The following is a 21,744-nucleotide window of genomic DNA, read 5'->3' on the forward strand; positions in this document are numbered from 1 at the left end:
ATAATTCTGTCAAAAACCTTGACAGAGTTATGTCCTCTTGTCTGTTGATGAAGGTCGTGATGGTAAACAAGTATGGTCAGTTTCAAAGCAATACCTCCAATGGTTTTTAAATAAAGTGAGGTGGTACAAAAAACTTAACCAAGCTCAATACACTTTCTAAGTCAAAAAAGGGCCATAATTCTGTCAAAAACCTTGACAGAGTTATGTACTCTTGTCTGTAGATGGAGGTTATGATGGTGAACAAGTATGGTAAGTTTCAAAGCCATACTTGTAATACTTCTGAAATAAAGTGGGGTGGTACGAAAAACTTAACCAAGGTGTGACGCCAACGCCAACGCCGACGCCGGGGCGAGTAAGATAGCTCCCCTTTTCATAGAAAAGTCGAGCTAAAAAGGAAATTACAGCCCGAACATTATTACAAAATTTATTTCCTTATTTTCACACAGTTAAGCACCATATTACAAATAAAAGGTTTACAAAACAATACATGTTGCAACATACAATTAAAATAATATTTACATATAAAAATTGCACTCACCTACATTTTACCATATTAAAATTAATTTTTCAATACAATTACACCAGCATTTAGATGTGTTCTCTTTTTCCACAATTCACTCTTCATTCAAAGTAGTTATATCAATTGGTATGAGTTCATTAAAACAGTTTTAGAGTTAGGGTTCATGTTACACGTCATGCAGAGACTTTCCAGTTTTATTGGTGGAGGAACACCTCAGGTGACCACAACATCACGCTTGAGTAGACCTACTGACCTTTTGTAAACAAACAATGCTTCTTTTCAGAAATCTATGCCAATGTTAAACTATATAAATAATTTCTTAACTGTAATGAGAGGCAAATTGCATCTATAGAAACCTTTTTTACTTATACAGTATATCATAATGGAATGTAGACTAAACATTTTGTATGTAATTAATTATTTTAAACAAAGAAATTAACAATTCCTATGTAAACATCTGGATAAATGCAACTGATAAGTTGCTGATTTAAAGAAGTAAAAACTAAAATCCTAGCAACAAGTTGGTCTACTTTCTTAACTTAAAACACAATGACCTTGACCCTTCAATGAAGGTCACAAGTCTTGCCAATGGTAATATCGTCACCTTAGTGCAGTAACAGGTTAACTCCTATCATAATTATTTAAGGAGTTAACCCATTATCGCACTCCAGTGACGATATATATCAAAATAATGTAGTGTGATGGTAAATTCTTGTGATATGGAAACAATTCAACTATATCTGACTAAAGAACAAGTATGATCTGATAGAAGTTGACTGGATCCTCCTTTTGATTACAATGACAAGATCATTTCAAGCAGGCTTGGGTTATTAACCAGTGTCAACTAAAAACTTACCACTTAAAACAATTATTATCCAATAAATGCCCATTTCTTACATACATATTAAAATTATTTTCTCTTACATTGCAAAAGAAATAAATATTTCAAGCAACCTTTATATATAATACAAATATACATTCAAAATAATACAGTAAAAAAAGTATCTTTTCTTCCACGGCATATCGCAGATCCCTTTTTCCAAAGCAAATACTCCTTAAAAACAAGACCTGTAAAACACAAGCATGTGATATTCTAAATGAATAATAAATGGATGACTATACAGTAACAGTAGAACAGCAGAGTAGAGTCAGACTGACAGGAAAAAGTATGAAGAGGAAAACACTGTGCAAGAAAGACAGAAAATAACAGAATCTAAGCAGTATTTTACAGGGCATACTCAATAAATGAGGGTTCAATACTAAATCAGTAAAAGAAGAACAATTTTTCATTGATGCTCATACACTGTAACACTGACATTTAGAGGGATTATGTTTTGCTTATGTAACATGTAGAACACCTTGCCCATATGATTACCGCCATCTCTAGGTTTTGATAAATATAAATGTGAAAGTCTCTTTCTTATAAATGTTCTGCAAACCAGAACAAAACATCTTTGCATAATGACTACAACGTATTTACTATTACCATAGTAACAGTTTCTTTATTTCTGGTTTTATGAAGAGCATTTTTATCACATTATCCGATATTTAGGTAACTACTGGGCATTTGTTCAATAGTTAAGTTCCATTGAATATTGATAACATTTTGTTATTTTAGTGTCACATTCTATCAGGCAGTCTGTATATCAATCAGTATGACTTCATGACTATGTTCATATCAATGTTGTTATGTTAAGGCTACAAGCTGCACTGCGGTACAACACATTTCTCACTTCACTATGATGATAGCCGACCCTGTATGCATTACAGTTTTATTTTCCTCCATGATTCAAGTGTGGCCTATTATTCATAATACAATGTATTTACAATCTATGATGGTCCTTGTGTTTGCTAGGACTTGTATGTGGGGGAGCGATAGAGCTGCGGCAATAGGGACGGGCTGAGGGGTTCAATCCCACCTGAAAAATAGAAAAAACATTCAACACTTCAAATTAGTGTACTTAGTACATACATCAGACAGTTTATGGTACGCTGAAATTTAACATATGCAAGGAAACTTATTTTAATTTTTAACACAGTCTTAATAATAACAATTTTAATGCCAAAAGAATGCTTTTCATTTCTACTGTATAAAATGTCTTATCTTTATCATGTATATAAGAAATTATCCATCAAAGTAACACTTTAGCGAAATTTGGTAGAACCATATTAAAGTTTCCATTAACTAACAAATGGAGAGTCCATTGCAAATCTGTTGAAAGATCATCAAGAATTTCGACTAACAACAGCATTGCAGTAAAATCTTGCATTTTTTTTGCTTTGCTTCATTGGAATCAATTTGTCTCTCTTGAAAAATGACAGATAAGCTACCAAAAACAAATTGTGTTTTAATTATCAAGTGCCATTTAAAAATGAAAAGAATTAAATTGGTCACTCTTGCAAAAACATTTATGTTATTAACAAAACTCTGAAACAAAAAGTTAGCAGTGAGAAAAAAAAAAACAGCTAGAATTTGGTGGGAATACCATGCAACTAAACATTGAAGTCAAACAAACAAACATGCAGATATTATTGTGTTAGAAAAACTTATCATATTTGATTAATAGATTAGATAAAACAACAGGAACTGTTCTCTGTAAATTAACTAAATTTTAAAAGAATGTTTTTCTTTCAATTTTCCCCCCAATAATGGAACACATGTACCCTAATATTATTTACATATAATTTCATGCTACATTACATTTAAACTTACTGTAATATTATTTTATATGTACTTAATATGCAGCTCTGTATTCTATTGTCTTGCGTTGTTTTTATTTATTACAAATTATGTCAAAACTCTCATCTTTTTTACCTTTTAAACCTATTGGCTATTGTATAAAAAAGTATAACTGAATGCATTTTAAATTAAAGAATAGTGCTTGAAAAGTGTTTTACCTTTTTTAGCCAGACTTTCTGATTATCCTGATTAAATTTGCAGTTAAAACTATTTTCTTAACATGAACTGATAGGTTTCCTTTCAATTGATTAAATTGGCCTTTTAATATTATAAATAGTGCTCTTTTTAAGCATATCATAAAAATAAGAAGGGAAAATTTATGGGGTAACAGTTACAGGCAAAAAGGGGAATAAACTATAAATAATACATATTAACACAAGCTAAAAAGACACTATCTAAAATTGGTCTTACACATTAGAGATGATGAAAGCCTTTTGTGTTTGGTGATGGGCTGAATGACAAGGTGGAGTGATGGTTCACTGACAACTTATTCTGTATAATACAACGGCATTGTTCAATTAAATACAACAGAAATTTCAATAAAACATAAAATCAGCCTGACCAAAAGTTTTGTAGAAAGGTTTAAAGCAGCATGCCTCCAGATTCATGCTAATTTTCATGAAAATTTTGAAAATAAATTTAAAAGTAAAATATTGTAAGTGAACAAAGAAAAGTAAATTTACACATTGCAAATGGCACTGACCATCCACGTAAATAACCAAAAAATGTCAAAATAAACATAACAAGAACTGTCGGAGGACAGTATTGGCTCGACTATTCAAAAATTGTCACAAGGGTGTTTTATTGAGTATAATAATGCTAATTACCTATGAATACATAAAATTGACCGAAAAGGTACAAAGGCTTGTTATTAAGATGTTTTATCAAGTAAATCACTGCTTTATTATTATGAATGCATAAAAATGTCCCAAAAAAGGCATAAACTCTTCAGTAGTTATGGAGATAACAGCTTACAAGCAAAACTTTACCATGAATTTCTAAGTTGAAAAAGGGGAGAAAAATCAGCCTAAATGCAAGATAGAATTATGGATCTTGGTCAGTGACCTACAATTATGATTCTAAATGCATATGTGAAGTTTTAAATAAATATCTTTAATAGTTATTGAGATATGTAAAACTTGCATGTAAACATTAACCAAGAGACTAAGTAGAAAAGGGGAGATGAATCAGCCTAAATGCGAGTAGAGTTATGGAACTTGGTCAGTGACATACAATTATGACTCTCCAATTATGACCCTAAGTACATGTGTAAAGTTTCAAGTAAATATCTTTGAAGACCTTTAACCTTTAACCAAAATTTCTAAGTTTCAAAGGGGCAAATAATTCTGCAAATATTGCAGGCAGAGTTATGCAATTTTGCAAACTGATGTACATTGTTACTATAAAAAAGTATTGTAAATTTCAATTGAATATCTCAAGCAATAATTGAGATATTTGACTTTACAAAAAAACTTTAACCAAAATTTCTAAGTTATAAAGGGGCATAATTCTGTAAATATTATAGGCAGAGTTATCCAACTTGTCAATCTGATGTACATTGTTACTATAAATAAGTATTGTAAGTTTCAATTGAATATCTCAAGCAATAATTGAGATATTTGACTTTACAAAAAACTTTAACCAAAATTTCTAAGTTAAAAAGGGGCATAATTCTGTAAATATTGTAGGCAGAGTTATCCAACTTGTCAATCTGATGTACATTGTTACTATAAATAAGTATTGTAAGTTTCAATTGAATATCTCAAGCAATAATTGAGATATTTGACTTTACAAAAAACTTTAACCAAAATTTCTAAGTTAAAAAGGGGCATAATTCTGTCAATATTGTAGGCAGAGTTATCCAACTTGTCAATCTGATGTACATTGTTACTATAAATAAGTATTGTAAGTTTCAATTGAATATCTCAAGCAATAATTGAGATATTTGACTTTACAAAAAACTTTAACCAACGCAGACGACCGACGCCGGGGCGACTACAATAGCTCTCATATTCTTTGAATAGTCGAGCTAAAAAACTTACTGTGTTAGTAACGTAGTAGAATTTATAGTGATTGATACTGCAAAATCAGTCATTAATTGTACCAAACGTGTAAATAATTAATTAGATATTAAATCTTTTTACTTTTCTAAAGATCTTAATACATTTTTCTAAAGATAGAAGTTCTTGAAATATTTTGGCTCATCTGGAGGCGTGCAGTTTTAAAACGTACCAAATATAAACATAGCTACAAATTAAGGAAAAGAATTATATGAAAATCTTTATCACAAGGAAAACAGTATAGATTGAAAAGAAAAAAATATGTAACTGGAAGATCAAAGCATTTTAAAAGAGATTGATCAAATTTTGCTTAACAACAAAAAAGAAAAAGAAAGTATTATTCAAGCTGTAATATTTTGAATATCTTATGCCCCTTACTTATGTGTTTAAACTTTTGTACATTGCTTATTTCAATGATACTACTTTTATACAAATCAACAAGATAAAAGTTTTCATCTAGATTTGCTTTATGTCATATAGAACTCGGGTAAAACAATGTCCAGCAAAAATTATGACTTATGACTTGTTTTGTGTGTGTGTGTACATCACAATAGAAATGACGGTTGAACTAATTTTCCTGGGAACAGAACTGTTTGTTAAAAATTAAACATATGTCACTGCACTGTTTAGCACATACATTGAAAGTTTCTATGTAGTTTCATTTATGACTTACTTGGCAGATCAATAAAACTAATCTATTTTTTGAAATGTTTTGATAAGCAGATTTATACCAAAATGGTTTTGCAAGACTGACCAATTCATGTTTCCAAACAAACAAAATGTCAAGCTGATTTTACTTAGAAACTGAACAGTCACAATACAAATAGTAATTTCTAGATGATAATTTACCCCTACTCATTGGTAATCTCAAAATACTTGTTCTATAATATAAATAATGTTCATTTCTTTAAGCGAACACATTTTTCAAAGACAGAAAAAAAAAAGAAAGAAAAATCACCGCAAAATAAACCCTCATCTCTATAACGCAGATAGCGATTTATATGGTTAAATTTAAAGATGGCTTTCCACTGAAAACTATTGACACCTATCAATGAATTATAAAACTAAAGTAACGATTTATTGAGCCCTTGTACCACAAATATTAAAGAATATCAGTATCAACTAGAACAAATTAAAATGCAACATCACAAATTTGAATTTTGGACGGTTTAGTGAATATATAACAACTAGAGTACACACAGCAAAATCTTGATAAGATCCGGTCGAGGCTAGAGAATTATTCCCACCAAAATCTGTGTTTATATTGCTGCTAACTGTAGTATGACTGAACACTGTCTCATTTATACCCTCGTTTCTCTCGCCTAGAACTTTACGGGCCAGTCTGTTAGACCTCCTCCTGTTACGGGAACCAGGCGCCTGAAACAAATACAATAATAATAAATATTCTAATAACATTTTTCCTTACTGAACATAGAAGGACCGAAAGTGTGTGTTATTTAAGAAATAATATATCCAAACTGTGATTTTATTGCTCAATAACATCACTGTTTGGAGTTCGGATGCGGGGAATTATATCACGAGGGCGTAGCCCGAGTGATATAATGATGCGCATCCGAACGACAAAACAGTGATGTTATCAAGCAACAAAATCACCGATTTGGATATATTATTTTGATTCTAACACAACATCAACAAATAAATGCTGCCGTACATGATAGTTAGCTAAATTGCGCCTGATTTGTACTTATTGTCAGCGCGTCACATTTTTAGTGGTAACGTCACGTGTATAATGATTATGTCACATATCTAAATATAGAACATCAAACAGTGATTTTATAGCATAATAACACACACTTTCACTTCTTCTATGTTCAATAGGGAAAAATGCGGGTTGTGTTAGAATATGCAATAAAATCAGTGATGACATTCTATATTTTATTTAGATATGTGACATAACCATTTGAAATGCGACGCGCTGAAGATAACTACTATTAAGCTTGATATCAGGTACGGCAGCATTTATTTTTTTACTTTGTGTGTTAGAATCAAAATAATGTATCCCAATCAATGATTCTATCCCTTGATCACTGTCATTCCGATACTCGTCACTATATCATCAGGGGTACTATTTACCATAAAGTTAACGTATATGTATCAAAGGTACATTTTACAATAAAATTAACAAGTCACAGATTTTTTTTTCTCAATTAAATCTGTCACAAAAATACTTTTGTGTTTTAACAAGAAGAAATGAAAATGTAACATATCATAAAAATATAATCATTAAAATTTTGATATGAATAATAATTTTTTTATAATTAATATTGCATGCACCATTTTAATCATGATGAGCTTTGAGATCCAGTGAAAACTTTCTTCATCAAAAAAAAAATCCAATCAGAAAATTAAAAAAAATAAAAATCTTTCACATGATACATCAATTCAAACTTCAGACACCTTTTTTCAATAGAAACTGAATCATTTAATAGAATATAAAAGTTTTATAATCTTACAGTTTTACTGGAAGCTGACATGACTTTACTGGCATGAGGTACAGATGATACTGGGGCTTTTCTATATGGGGAATGGTATACTGATGTATGCTGCATTCTACTCACTGATGCTGGAGTCTTTGAATCATTTATCTGCAATGGTAAACAGTACAAGTGTCAATGGAAAGGTATTTATCAAGCTTCCCTTGAATAATTCTACAACACCACATATATTACTTCTAATTGATATACATGTTATTTAAGCAATGTTTTCCAATTAGATGAACTTGAAAAGTGTTTCAGGGCTTCAGTTAATTAATATTCTGACTTATAAAAAAAGTAAATTTGTTGTACAATATTTTTTCAATTCCTCAGTTTGATATTTAAATTCCAATGCCTGTAAGAATAAAATTTTATCAGTAAATATCTTAATGTAAGAATAAAACTGATGCTCCTTAATTGTCAAAACATTTCATATTTTTCTATTCTGAAAGACAATACAGATATAATATATCTTATTGTAAGACTAAGCTGTCAGTAGGACGGTGTGCTTGAATAATCTATGAATAATCTCAGTGCTGGAAAGTAAAACAAGAACCTGGATAATGTAAGATTTTCCAAGTTCAAAATGGGCCATAATTTTGTAAAAATTATTGTCTGAGTTAAAGTGACCTTCTATTACTTCTATTATGCTCTCAAATAAGTGTGTGAAGTTTTTACTCATTTCTTTCAATAGTTTTTGAGATATCAACATGCTCGCAAAACTTTAACCAAAGTGTGACACTGATGCCAACTGACATGGATGATATAATGTAACTTTTGAACAGTGTTTGAATAATGTAAAGCTGTAAAGTGATAGAAAGAGTACTACCATGCATTATAGTGAAAGTTTTATTACATAACAACAACGACTGCGTTTCTGCAAAACAGATATACCTGCACAAGTTTTTTCTCTCTCTATAATAAGATATTACTTTAAAGGACTAATAATTATTCATCCAGAGATAATGTAATTTGTTTTCATTAAAGTTGATGAAATTTTCAAGAGCAGTTTTAGTATCTAACGAGCAGCTCAAGTAAATGGATAAGCAGAAAAACTTTTTTTCCAAACATGGAGACGAAGCAAATATAACTGAAACTAGGGAGTCTAGATATTTATAACTTGCAGTACCATTCTAGCTGGTAGATATAAAAGTATGTGAAGCTGAAATTTGTTAGAGAAGAAACAGTAACAACTAGTAATAACAAATTGCATTCAATAATTACTGAATATATACCGAAATTTTGACATGTACCGTTGAACCACTGCCACTGCTACATGTACTATCAATCTAAAATCAGTACAGACTGTGTCACTATTTACCTGTCTTATTACTATTACCTTTCATAAATCAGTCATAAGATATACACAAGGAAAATTAGCCTGGGATAACATATCATAGGTACTGTATGAAAATCTACAATTTAGTTGATTTTAAAATGAGAAGTATATCGAAATTTCAAAACAATCATTAAATTTTGAAATGGAAGTCAAACATAAAGTGGATATCAGAATATACCATTTATCTTAATAAAGAAAATCTGTTTGTATCAAATATGATTTACCGGTATGTTTCATATTAAATCTAATTATAGATATATTTATTACAATCTTCACAGACTACTTCTATAAGCTAGTAGGCTATAATATTTACAAGAAAACAAGTATTTTTAGGTTTACCTTTCTATATTTCGGAGTTTTTGAAGGTGTAGTGGTCGGTTGAAATCTTCGTTTAACTGGTGTACTTGGCTTACTTCCAAATATCATCTCTTCATTCATGAGTTTTGTCTTTGCTTTTTGCTGTAAAAAAAACACCAAATCATGATCATTCTTTTTGAACAAAACAATGTAACAATCATTATGCAAAAACAGAAAAAGAACTGCTCAAGTTCTGTTTGTGTCTGTTTGGTTTTGTGGTGCGCAAATACAGTGAGCACAATTTGAGTCATATGGCACCAGGAAAGATGATTTTTGCTACCCTTGGGTGTTAACACCAGGGGTCAAAACCACCTCACCTGCTAAGGCTAAGGGGTGCAGATACCAGTCATTCGAACCAATATAATTGCCTCTTACAATCTTGCAGTGGTAAAGGCGGCTGCAATTCTGATGTCTCAAAAAAGTTTTGTGAAGCCCTTGTTTTGACAATTCTGTTTTGATTTGAGCACACTAAATTATTAATTTCAGGATTTTACCATCAAAATACAACAAAAGCACCACATGCACTGTTGATGCTCATCAGTTAATATGGTTTACGCCAATTAATAACTGATTTTTACAAATATTAAGTTAGAAAGGGACATAACCTCTAAAAATATTGCCTTCAGGATAACGCCCAGTCTTACAACTGCAGCTTGTCATGATAAGCAAATATTCCAAGTTACATGATGATACCTTTTAAAATATTAGAATAATTGGCTGCATTAAAATTTTTGCTTGATGACAATGATGCAACCATTAGAATAGCTAGACTTTTCTACTATACAGACAAGCTAAAAATGAATTAATAAACCATATAGCATGTTCTAAAACCGCAAAGCAAACAAAATTACAATCCAATCTTAAAATGTGATGATAACAAATCTCTTTAAAGTAAAAAAAAATTATAATCTTCATACCCTTTCCTCCTTTTCTCTTACTTTTGCTTCTTCATAGTCGGTCCAAGTTTTCTCAATATATCTGATAAACGACATTCCGTTCACTAAGAATGTTCGTCCATGTTCCTTCTCCCACAACAAAATATCATCTTTTACATTTTGTTCAACCTGAAAAGTATGTCAATTATATAACATAAACATTTACAGAGTTGAAATTGAAAACTTACAGATTTTAATGATATCTAATAGTCTTAAATTACAAGTAACACCAAGCTCACTGATGAAATACAACTTGTAACTTGCTTCTGTCTTTAAAGGAAACTTTTGTCACTACTTATTTCTACTTTAAGTAAGCATCATTATGTTCCAGATAAGAATTCCTTATCTCACCTCTGTTATATGATATCCAAGGTATACACAACTATAATATAATTTTTAAGTTTGATTCAAATACAATAAAGGGTTTTGGAGCCGAAGTACAGTCACAGCAATTTACTGTAATGGTCATATGGTAATTTTCCAGCTTCACTAGTGGAGGAAAAAAGCGCAGTATTTCAGGCACCTGAGTACAACCATTGTCAAATTAGCTGCTCACATGAAATAATTCTAAGTTCCTAGCAGGACAGGAACCCACAGCAGTGTTAAGAGGTAAACGATTTAACCAATCGGCCACAGGCCTTGAAAGATGCCCATTAAAAGCAGACTTAGTGACCAACAAACACATTTGTATAGAATTCCTTTCCCAAGCTTAGTGAGGTTATAATAAGATATATCCCTCGACATGTCAAGCACAGTGAACCTAGGTTGACAACTTACCTTTGGTAATTGTTTCATCAAAGCTTTCCTCTCTTTCTCCTCCAGCAGTAATTTTCCTCCTCGATCCGAGAAAAATCGGTTTGGATCATTTGCTCTTTTCTGTAAAGTACAAACACACATTATCGATACCTCTACATGTATTTCTATTAACTGTATATTTAAAAGCCATCTGAAACACTTTAAATAAATATTCCACACTTTTCTTTTCATCTCCTAGGTTAAACTCAACATACATCAAAATACGATAACTTGTTTGGAATCTCTATGTAACAAACCCATTTTTATAATCAAGTTACAGTGCAACCCCTGTGGACTGGCCCTTTGTAGAGCAATTAGAAACAATCCTTCCTATAGTTAAACTTCAAAATAGATAACCTCTTTAGAGAACCAACTCTAAGAAACAACCAAAATCTTCATCTCTCTTAAGGGGTTTACTTCTTCAGAGGTTGTACTTTAAGTCTTTAAAAAGCTATCCCACCACTCATAATAATAAAAAAAAAAGATAAAAATTTATACTTGCCTCAAACTCAATCATTTTGTGAAACAAGACTTCCCTTTTCCCGACCAGTTCTAGAATCTGCTTATGATTCTCATAATATTCTTTAACAGAAGCTACCTCCTTCTCATGTAATGCTAACAATTCTTCAGTGTAATTATCTGAAATACACAATATCATTAACATTTTACCATACATAAGTCAAAGCCCTTCGATTGTTTGACACTTGATCTGGAGAAAATTTTCACACCTTTTCTGGTGTGTGTGTATTTGAGTATATTTATACTCGCCACTGGGTTGCCCATATGGGTGAGCTCCTAAGAAGACTATTAGTCATTATAGATTTTGGAGGATAGTGCAAGGTAGAGATATAGAAAGATGTGTTTAAACACTCATAAACTTCTGCAAAATACTGTATTCCTAGAAAAGATTTCGCGCATTTTAAGTTAGCGGTTTTCGCGATAGGCATGATTCCGCGAATCTTTATAGCCGCGAATATGTCACTTATAACAAATCCGCGAACATTTCTAGCTTCAACCAAAGTGCAGAAATTTATTATAATCTACTTACACAAAACAAGATATAAACACAGGTTTTAGAGAAATGTGTAAAGAATTATTTATGTATGTTATTGATACTAGTTTTCACGTTGAAAAAGAAAATATCAATTATTAGTAATTAACATGCTTATTGACGTTATTTGCTAGTCACGGCGTTGACAAACACATTTACAGTTTGCAAACATTGAATGACTTGGATTTCATTTGCTTGGAGTAGGTGTAATCCTTTGATAAAAGTACAATAGCGATCAAGTGCTACATTGATAAACAGCTGTTATGTTGTTAAATGAAAGCGATGTACAGTCCGATAATGTGTAAAAAAATACGTATCTACATTTTGGAGATAGAGTCAGTTATTATTCAAATGAGAATAAAAGCTAACTGGTCTGACTAAATCTTACTTAATAACATAATGAAAAAGGTAAGGAAATATGAAAGTGTTGAAACCGTCCTTGTTCGAGTAATTAATAGATGAAAATGTATCGAGTAACGTTGCGCTTTAGGGGTGACTTGAAATAAAATAATTAAAGCACCCACCAGGCAAGGTCATGCATCAAAAACGTAACCTCCAAAAACTGTAATTTAGGCCGTAGCGACTTAACATTCGCGGAATTCGCGGTTAGTACATATCCGCGAAAGTTTGTCTCCGCGAAAATGCCGACGTTGTGAAAAACGCGAAATATTGTATCCGCGAACATTTCTAGGAATACAGTATTATGAAATAGTCATTAAAGGTAGTGTTCTGATCTAGCAAACACTTGGTTCATGTGATAATCATAATGTGTTGTAATCCGGTCAAGTTATCGCCTTTTCCTTCTGTTGCACCTTTTGTAAGCCACTTAAAAATGTCGTCTGGAAATTTTGCCAGTAAATTAAGCCTGATACACAAGTCAAATACCCAATGTATAGAAGCCTTTTTTGTCAAGTCCCCTTATCTTTGACTTACTGGACTTCTTTTGTATAACTATTACTGTGGAAATTGAAACAACTTACACTTTTTGTTTTGCTTGATTAAACCTAGCTACAAATATGCACTTTGTTTACATAGTTGGGTTGAAATGATTGAATTTTGATATTGCTATGTTGTTACATTTTCCCAGAATATATAGAGGATATTTGTTTATTTCAGTGTAAGATCGGAATATATTTCACCGAGTGAGCACCAAAAGGTATATTTCACGAGTGGCGCAGCCACGAGTGAAATATGAACTTTTGGTGTTGAACCCAAGGTGAAATATGTTTCAATCTAACACTAAACTAAACAAATTTTCTTTTTATTACATGCAAAGAAACGTTTTAAAAAGACATTATTAAACCTAATACTGAATGAAAAGCGCGCCAAATAATAATACAATGTGACGTCATTTACGACGTCACGTCATAAAGTTGGTACCCAGTACTGTGCACGCTGGTATTTCACTGAAACAACGTAAGGGGCTTAAATTCAAAACAGTGAAATTATCAAAGTGGTAATTTCACTGTTTCAAACAGTGAAATTACCAGTTTTATATCACTGATATATTTCTATAAACCACCGAAAAGCATGCAATAAATTCTTATAACATGGAAGGTTAGAATAGAAATTCAGAATAGTAGTAACCAAACTTTGTAGTTCTAAACAGATCTTTTTTTTAAACTAAGCAATAATTTACCATCCTGAAATCATGTGAGACAAACTAAGCAATAATTTATCACACTGCAAATCATGTGAGACATCTATAAACTTATTACATGATCTTATATCTAATTTATCTGAACTTACTATCTGTAAAGTATTTGAATTCACTCCTCTGTTTGGCACTAATGTAGGATTTATTCCACCAATTTTCCAGCTCCTGTCTTATACCATCAATAAACTTCTGTATATGTGCTAACTTCTGTGCCTCACATCGTTCTATCTCCTCATTTAACTAGAAACAAAATAAATGTACAACTACATGTATTTTTTGCTAGCATTTTTTGGACCAAAACAAGGTCACACTCACAGAAGCCATCTTTTTTTCACAAGTGTTAATTGAAAATTCACAATTTATAACTGTAGTTATTGACAAATAATCAATGCATTAAAGACATGAGAAACAGAGAATTAAACTCTGGAGTGCAATGCAATGTTTACAATAACTTAAAAAAATATCATCATTTCTTATAAACTGGATCACACTATTTTTCTTTTTATCATTTCTTGCACTTGATCGCATGATGGTCTTTTGTAAATATAATACAGTTTTATTGACCTTTTCACAGCATTTATTCAATATGATTGATTCATGAAAGAAACGTGCATATTGTATGTAAACAGAAAAAACTGTTCTGGAATAAAATATTTTGCCGCAATTTTAAGTAGTTTTGGCAATGATTTCATGCATGCTCTTCTCGCTTTCAATTAAATACAAAAACAAATTTCTTTCATTTTTTTGGTAATCTGAATTTGTGATAATTCTAATCACAATTTAAACAGTATTTTACTATCCAAAGACAGCAAATAGTAGATTTATACTGATACAATCATCTTTTTTACAAATACTTACAGCTTCTATCACTGCAGGTTTAATGCCTTCTTTACCATTTTCAAATAACTCCTGTTCATGTTTGGGAACCTCTAACCTTTCCCAGAGTGTATGTAACTTGTCCCATAGCTTAGCCACGGTCATCTCCAGTTTTGTTTTACTGGATAAAAGCTTCAAGAAATTCAGAAACAAATTAAGACAAGAAAAAGGACAAATTACATTGTATTCTAATTTGAAAATTTCTTTGACTTTGAGCCAAACTTAACCACTATGATTTAACCTACATGAATTTTCAGACAAACCAATTCTTCAAAAAGTCAAAATGGAGCAACTTATGACCTCAAAAGAATTCATGGAGTTCATGATCACGGAGCTGATAGGCTCACATCTCAGCAACTTTCCTAAGATATAACTATGTTTGCCATCACTTTGTTAATTTCAAGTGACAGTAGTCCAATATCATGGATTTTTATATAAACTTAAAACACATATCTAGTTAAGAAATCATAAAAATCTGATTACTGTAACCCAACGAATATTCGCGACCAATTAATATTCGCTCTATTCGCGGATGGCCACGAAGCGTGAATATTTGTTTGCGCGAATAAGTCCGCACGATTTCGCGAATAAATTTTTATTTTAGACATTGTTCATGCAAAGCTACTTGACCGGATATATTCGAATTTTACGGGCACCTGTTAGGAAGTAATGAATTGTCATGAATATTGCTTTTCTGGTGTGCTTTCTAGATCATGATCAGGCAGAAACAATGCCGAAACATCCCTGCATTCTAAGGGTTTATTTTTTATCAACCACCCTTTTAACAACAGGTTTAGAAATGAAGACGAACGATGCGTACATGTACATATATAGAGAAAAGGTTTTGCTGAATTGTGATCACAATTCACTTACAAATACAATACAAGGCTAGCATATTGTTAATCCCATTTAAGACACCAATAATGACCTCAATTATTGAAGATTGATAGTCGGCTAATGGATTTTACGGCCCCATCAGACTTTTAAATCCGCGATTTTTTTTCGGAAATCAAGAAAACGCGGAAATTAATATTCGCGAATATGTCTGACTTCGGCAAAACACGAAATTTTGTATTCGCGAATATAAATTGGGTTACAGTAATTAAAACTAAAATACTAGCTGAAATAATTAAATAATTTACATATTATGTTGATATAGATATATATCTGTTCTTACCTCAGCAACTAGGGCATCTAGAGCATGCATGTTATCTTTGGACAGAGCGAAAGACTCCTCCTCCTCGTTAACTACTTCCTTCTCAAAGCTCGACTCTGGTGAGCGGTCCATAAATAACATCAGGTCTGCAATCTCTTTCTTCTGTTTGATAAATGTTTCATAGCGCTGTCTCTAGATTGGTGAATAAAATGTGATGCTATCATTTTTCAAAGTATCAAAAGCAAACTGTTTCGCACAGAAAATTCTGCCTGAATGAGACATTATGAGTGTCTTGTCAGTGTCTATACATTCAATCAATATCATGGTATACAAGAATATGCATTAAAAAGCTACCACAATCTGATCAAAATCAGCTCCTAAATAACGCATTAGGATCTGACGATCAGCAATAGGTTGCCACCTCCTCATATGCCTAAAACAACCAATCATTAGCAAGTTTCCAAAATTTTGAAAGCGATACTAATTTTAACCTCTGGAGAACCAATATTAAGTAGGTAATTTTTCGAGAACAAACATGGTGTTGTGTATATAGTTGTCAGGTAAACTGGCAAAACAATCTTGACAATAAAAAATTGACTATTATTTCCAGTTAATTTGTTTTTCAAATTAAAAAACTTTTTTTTTCTCTCACAAAAATCAACAATTTGTTTTACTTTAACGGACAACAATAGTTTGATACTTCTTCTAATGCCTACCTGTAAGGGACAATTTGATTGCAATACTAAAACTAGCTTTCTCGGGAATTCTGAATCACAACGAAGACAGAACAAATACAGTGGGAATAAGATCTACATGTAAGAAATAAGTAGATCTGAACTTCAGTCAGATTGCTAGCTACCGCTTCTAAATTTGAGCTTAACATCATGTATACAAGAACAGAGGTTCACTATAAAATACCTTCTCTAGTGCAAGTTTTTCCACATGTTGTTTAAGTTGTTCTAACTGTTCACCAGACGGTATTGAACCTGATGGGATATAGTATGGTGTCATACACATGGCATCACATAAAACCTGGTCATCTTGCTTTAACTTGGCAAGAATCTTCATACGCTCTTTCTTCTCCTTCCTAAGTGTGTCCACTTTGGTCTTTAGCTCTTTCTCTACCTGTAGAATTGCTTGTCCTGGTGTTTTCTATATAAAAAACAAACAAACATAATTTAAATATAATTTATATGTAAAAGTTATCACTTACATACAAACTATTCTACAGGTTGCCATAATGCAGCCAAAGCAGAAACATAATTATACAAACTTAAGCCTTCAAAAATCAAATACATGTATCTTTAAGTCAGTATTTAAAAAATATTTTTCACACTGGTTTTCTTTTTTTTGTAATCTTTAGCATTCAAAAACTAATTTGATTTGGTATGTCTGTATTAAAACGTACCAGTTCACAGTCAATGGGCACAATTCCGTAGTTATTTCAAAAACTGAGTTATTATTGATAGAGTATGAACATTTGTATTGACAATAATATTTTGTTCTGGAACAATTCATTGTCTACTATAATATGTATTATGTCATATCAGATCTTATGTATGTATGTAACTATGTATGTCATACCGAATTGTGTATCTCACACTTCAATATTTTTTCAGTGATTTTCCTGCTTTTTTAATAGGCTCCGATAAAAGGCCACTTACCAATTGAAATTTTCTTTAAAATCATGCAGTTTTCCCAAAAATCTGAACTTAAATTTGCTTTTTTACTTCCCAAATTAGCGATTTTAGTGATACTTTTTCCAAAAATCAAGAGGCTAAGACCTTTTCCCAATTAAGTGAGAAAAATCACTGGTTTTTCTTTCATGGTTTGTTGACACATACAATATCAAATACTATTATCATAATTATCTATGGTATTACAGACCTTCAAAAAAGGATCAATTCACATTAATTCAAGAATATAACAAGAGCACCGCTAGGCGGAGCATTATATGCCCGAACGTGTTTTTTTTTTTTTTAGTAAGAGTGAAGCATTTTTAAGACATGGGAATTAGCTGTTCATCCTATAAAATTTTACAACTGTAGGTTGATTAATACTTAAGTTATTAATAATGACCTTAACCTTTGACCTTGTGACCCCAAAACAATAGGGGTCTTCTACCTTATATGGACAATCATCCTATGAAGTTTGAATATAGTGGGCCAAATGGAACTTACGTTATGCTCCGGAAACTGTTTTTGGTTTTAAGGTAATTGTGACCTTGACCTTTGACCTAGTGACCCCAAAATCGATAGAGGTCTTTTGCCCAATATGGACAATCATCCTATGAAGTTTGAACATTGTGGGCCAAATGCAACTTAAGTTACGCTCCGGAAACTGTTTTCAGTATCAAGGTAATAGTGACCTTGACCTTTGACCTTGTGACCCCACAATCAATAGGGGTCTTCTACCCAATATGGACAATCATCCTATGAAGTTTGAATATTGTGGGCCAAATGGAACTTAAGTTATGCTCCGGAAACTGTTTTCAGTTTTAAGGTAAAAGTGACCTTGACCTTTTGACCCTAAAATCAATAGGGGTCTTCTACCCAATATGGACAATCATCCTATGAAGTTTGAACATTGTGGGCCAAATGGAACTTAAGTTATGCTCTGGAAACCAAATTGCTAACGGACGGACATACGGACAGACGCCAGGGGGTATAACATAATATGCCTTTTGGGCATATAAAAATTTATTATTCATATAATAACAAAAATGAATCATCAAAATCCAAACTACTTGTTCTTTTTTGTTTGTTTGATTTTATGTCTCACCAACACAATTTAGGCCACATGGCACCAAAACAGGAAAGATGATTTTGGCTAACGTTGGGTAATACAATCTTAAATCAACACCAGAGGTCAAAACCATCTCACCTGCGAGAGCTAAGAGATGTACAGACTCCAGTATTTCAAACCAATTGAGTCATCTTTTCCAATCATACAGGAATAAACAGTGGCTGTAATTCTGATGCCTCAACCCTGTAAGGCATCCCTCTGCCACAAGGGTGAATCTACTTGGTGCACACAGAAAATATTACCTTGAATTCTGGAACATTAAGGTCTTGAGTAAGCTGTTTAAGTTCAGCAGAGAGATCTTCTACCCTCTGTACTATCTGTTTCTCTAAACCCTCTTCTTCATCAACCATCTCATCCAGCAGTCCCTGAAATCATTTTCATGCTTAATTTTTATTTGCAAAAGATACTGTGGCAGACCACTGAATGCATAAAAAATGATATGACGATTACGACCATTGTCATGTATTTATAAATTAAGAGGCTTGATTGAAAACTCCTATTGGTAATTGTTGTTTTTTTTAATTCACTGTTTTTTTTAACATCAACTTTCATGTCAATAGTTTACATCTATAGTTGGAATGTATGTTTCATATTTTTGACAATTCCGCTGTATTTTTTCAGAGGCAGACAGGAAGTTTTACACAAAGAAAGAAGGAAAAAGATCAACAAATGTAATAAATTTTCACTTTTCGAAAAAAAAATCCCGGTTTTTTGATTCCTATGATAAACACTGATTTCAACTTCAAGTACACAAACATATTTTACTTTAACAGACAATCCCTCACATGATTAGCAAAAAAAAACCAAAACAGTCACACAAATGATATAAAACTGAATTTCATCTTGCCTTAAATTCTACTGGTAGAATACTAGATACTAATTTTTCTTGCATGTCAGACAGGATTATCTACCATTTACATCGGTGCTAGAAAACCCTGTCTTACATCCCTATGTAAGACAAGTCGCGTGTTTTAAATGACGTCATTGCTGCGCGCCCTTTATGAATGAATTGCGTTCTTAGGATGACCTCATTTTACCGTTATGAATGAAGTCCAAGTTCAAACGCTACTATAAGAAAAAAAATGATAATAAGAATAACAGTTTTCATGATTTCCTGTTCTGAAATTTATTGATATTTAATATGCAAGAAAAAGAATCAAACACTGGCTGCCAGTACAGACTGGAATATCTAGCTCTCTGGTAACTGTTTAGCAGAAACTAGGCAGAGCCTCGTTACCGCTGTAAACAGTTACCCTCGACCTAGATATTTCGGTCTGTACCGGCAGCCGGTGTAAGATTCTTATAATAGCTAGCTCGATGAGCTGGCCCGAAGGGCCTGCTCGCAAAGCAAGCTTTAGGGTAACAAGAGTACCTGCTAAGTGATGGTTTTGAAAACTTTCGTCCGGAGAACCGAACTGACACATCGCAACTTTTTGAATTACAAGATAACGATAAAAGCGGATGTACTCTGATTGAAAACGAAAGCGTAGACTGGTGTCCTGCGCACTTATACAAGAACCATCATAGAAAGGGGGAACAAGAATAAACGGAAGCAGTGTATAAAATCCGAATGACAATTTTAAAACGGAAAATGTAAAATAAAAATGAATGATTATTTTAAACTATTTGACAGTAAAAGAAAATCGAGCTCGCTTTGACGCTTTGCCTTTTTCTTATTATTTCATATGTCATGTAGTACCTGCAAATGTCTCAGCACCATTGAACTCCTCTCTTCTTTTGCTGCCCTTCCTATTCCAATGCGGTCCCAAATCTTGTGTAATTTATCCATGGCCATCTCTAAAGACTTCAACAACTGTTTGCTTTAAATGACAAGAAAGTAATTTGTTAATTATTAAAGGAATATATTTAGCCAATATGGGATATTATGGAAAATAAACGGATAAATTAGTTATGATTCGCATGTTTCTCCATGTTTTCCTTTGATTTTTTTTTACCAATAAACCATATTGTCGTAATTCATTATATCATCCGATCTTTTATGAATCGGATACCGTTATTTAATCCGATTTTGTTTATTTCATAGGAAAAACAAATATTACCTCGGATCCATGGCTTGATTTGTATACTATTTAGTTATTTATTTTTGTCCTTTCACAGTTTTCGCCACTTTCAGATTCAAACTTCCCGCAGTAATACGATTTTTGATTGGCTGATACAATTTTCCCGTCAGGCCATCCGCCACAAATTACGAAAATAATATTTTTAGCGAAAAGTTGATAATTTCACCGAAACGGCTCTGACAGCGCTTTACCGATAGCAAAATGGGATTCCAGTAGCCAATTAAGCGATCTTGAACAGTGGAGGAAGTTAAAACATCATTAAGACATTAAACAGTTTGCGGTATCTCAGAAATTTTAGAAAATAAAAATTGACTGTGCTGAGAATTTCAAAGGACAACAGTCGAATCTAGCACTGGCCCAGTGGCCCATGGCCAGTGAAAATTAGTTCGGGCCAGTGCAAATTTTAAGAAAATTTAGTTAAATAAATAGTAGAATAAATTCAAAACTTGAATTCGGGCCAGTAAATTCAAAATCTTAAATTTAATGACTGGGACAATATGTGTATGTGTAAACTACACTACTTTGAAATTGAGAAATATTTAACTATAACATTGGAGCGTCGGTCGACTGCGATACCATGTACATAGGACTTGTCTTATTATTTGTTCTGTGCAATCAAATTAAATGATATATTGGTGATCTTTGCACATGAACTCAACAACTGAGCAATTTCTTATTAAATATTTTAGTACAAATCTCTAACAAACCGTTGATAACAGGAATAAAAAAAAACTTTTTTTTAATCTGCAAATTGAGGCGTATAAAGTTTATATTTTTATGAAATACTTTTAAGAAATATTCAACAGTAACATTATATTGTTTCTATAATCTTATAGTCGATTCTTGAGCTGTTACATAAAATTTCTCTATTATTTTA

The 21,744-nt window shown here is 32.2% G+C and overlaps 1 protein-coding gene across 1 annotated transcript; it reads right to left on the reverse strand.

The window, feature by feature from the left end:
- Positions 1-898: 898 nt before the first annotated feature.
- LOC132712728 (protein regulator of cytokinesis 1-like) lies at positions 899-21,054 on the reverse strand. Its single transcript, XM_060695147.1, has 15 exons — positions 20,847-21,054; positions 20,486-20,606; positions 19,029-19,151; positions 16,900-17,133; positions 16,003-16,173; positions 14,808-14,957; positions 14,042-14,189; positions 11,744-11,880; positions 11,224-11,322; positions 10,429-10,575; positions 9,494-9,613; positions 9,051-9,104; positions 7,795-7,926; positions 6,521-6,697; positions 899-2,439 (listed from the first exon to the last, which is right to left on the reverse strand). Exons 1-15 carry the CDS (start codon positions 20,855-20,857, stop codon positions 2,344-2,346), a joined length of 1,920 nt encoding a protein of 639 aa, XP_060551130.1. The 5' UTR covers positions 20,858-21,054; the 3' UTR covers positions 899-2,343.
- Positions 21,055-21,744: the final 690 nt, after the last annotated feature.

Source organism: Ruditapes philippinarum, unplaced genomic scaffold (assembly GCF_026571515.1).
Source record: "Ruditapes philippinarum isolate M1 unplaced genomic scaffold, ASM2657151v2 ctg4106_1_1_1_1, whole genome shotgun sequence".
Lineage (NCBI taxonomy): Eukaryota > Metazoa > Mollusca > Bivalvia > Venerida > Veneridae > Ruditapes > Ruditapes philippinarum.

Excerpts from the sequence above, each read along its gene's own strand:
- LOC132712728 (XM_060695147.1), bottom strand. Across the intron at positions 11,881-14,041 it reads ATTCAAATACTTTACAGATA|ATAATTACACTGAAGAATTG; the intron begins GTAAGTTCAGAT and ends TGTGTATTTCAG. Across the intron at positions 6,698-7,794 it reads TGTCAGCTTCCAGTAAAACT|GCGCCTGGTTCCCGTAACAG; the intron begins GTAAGATTATAA and ends TATTTGTTTCAG.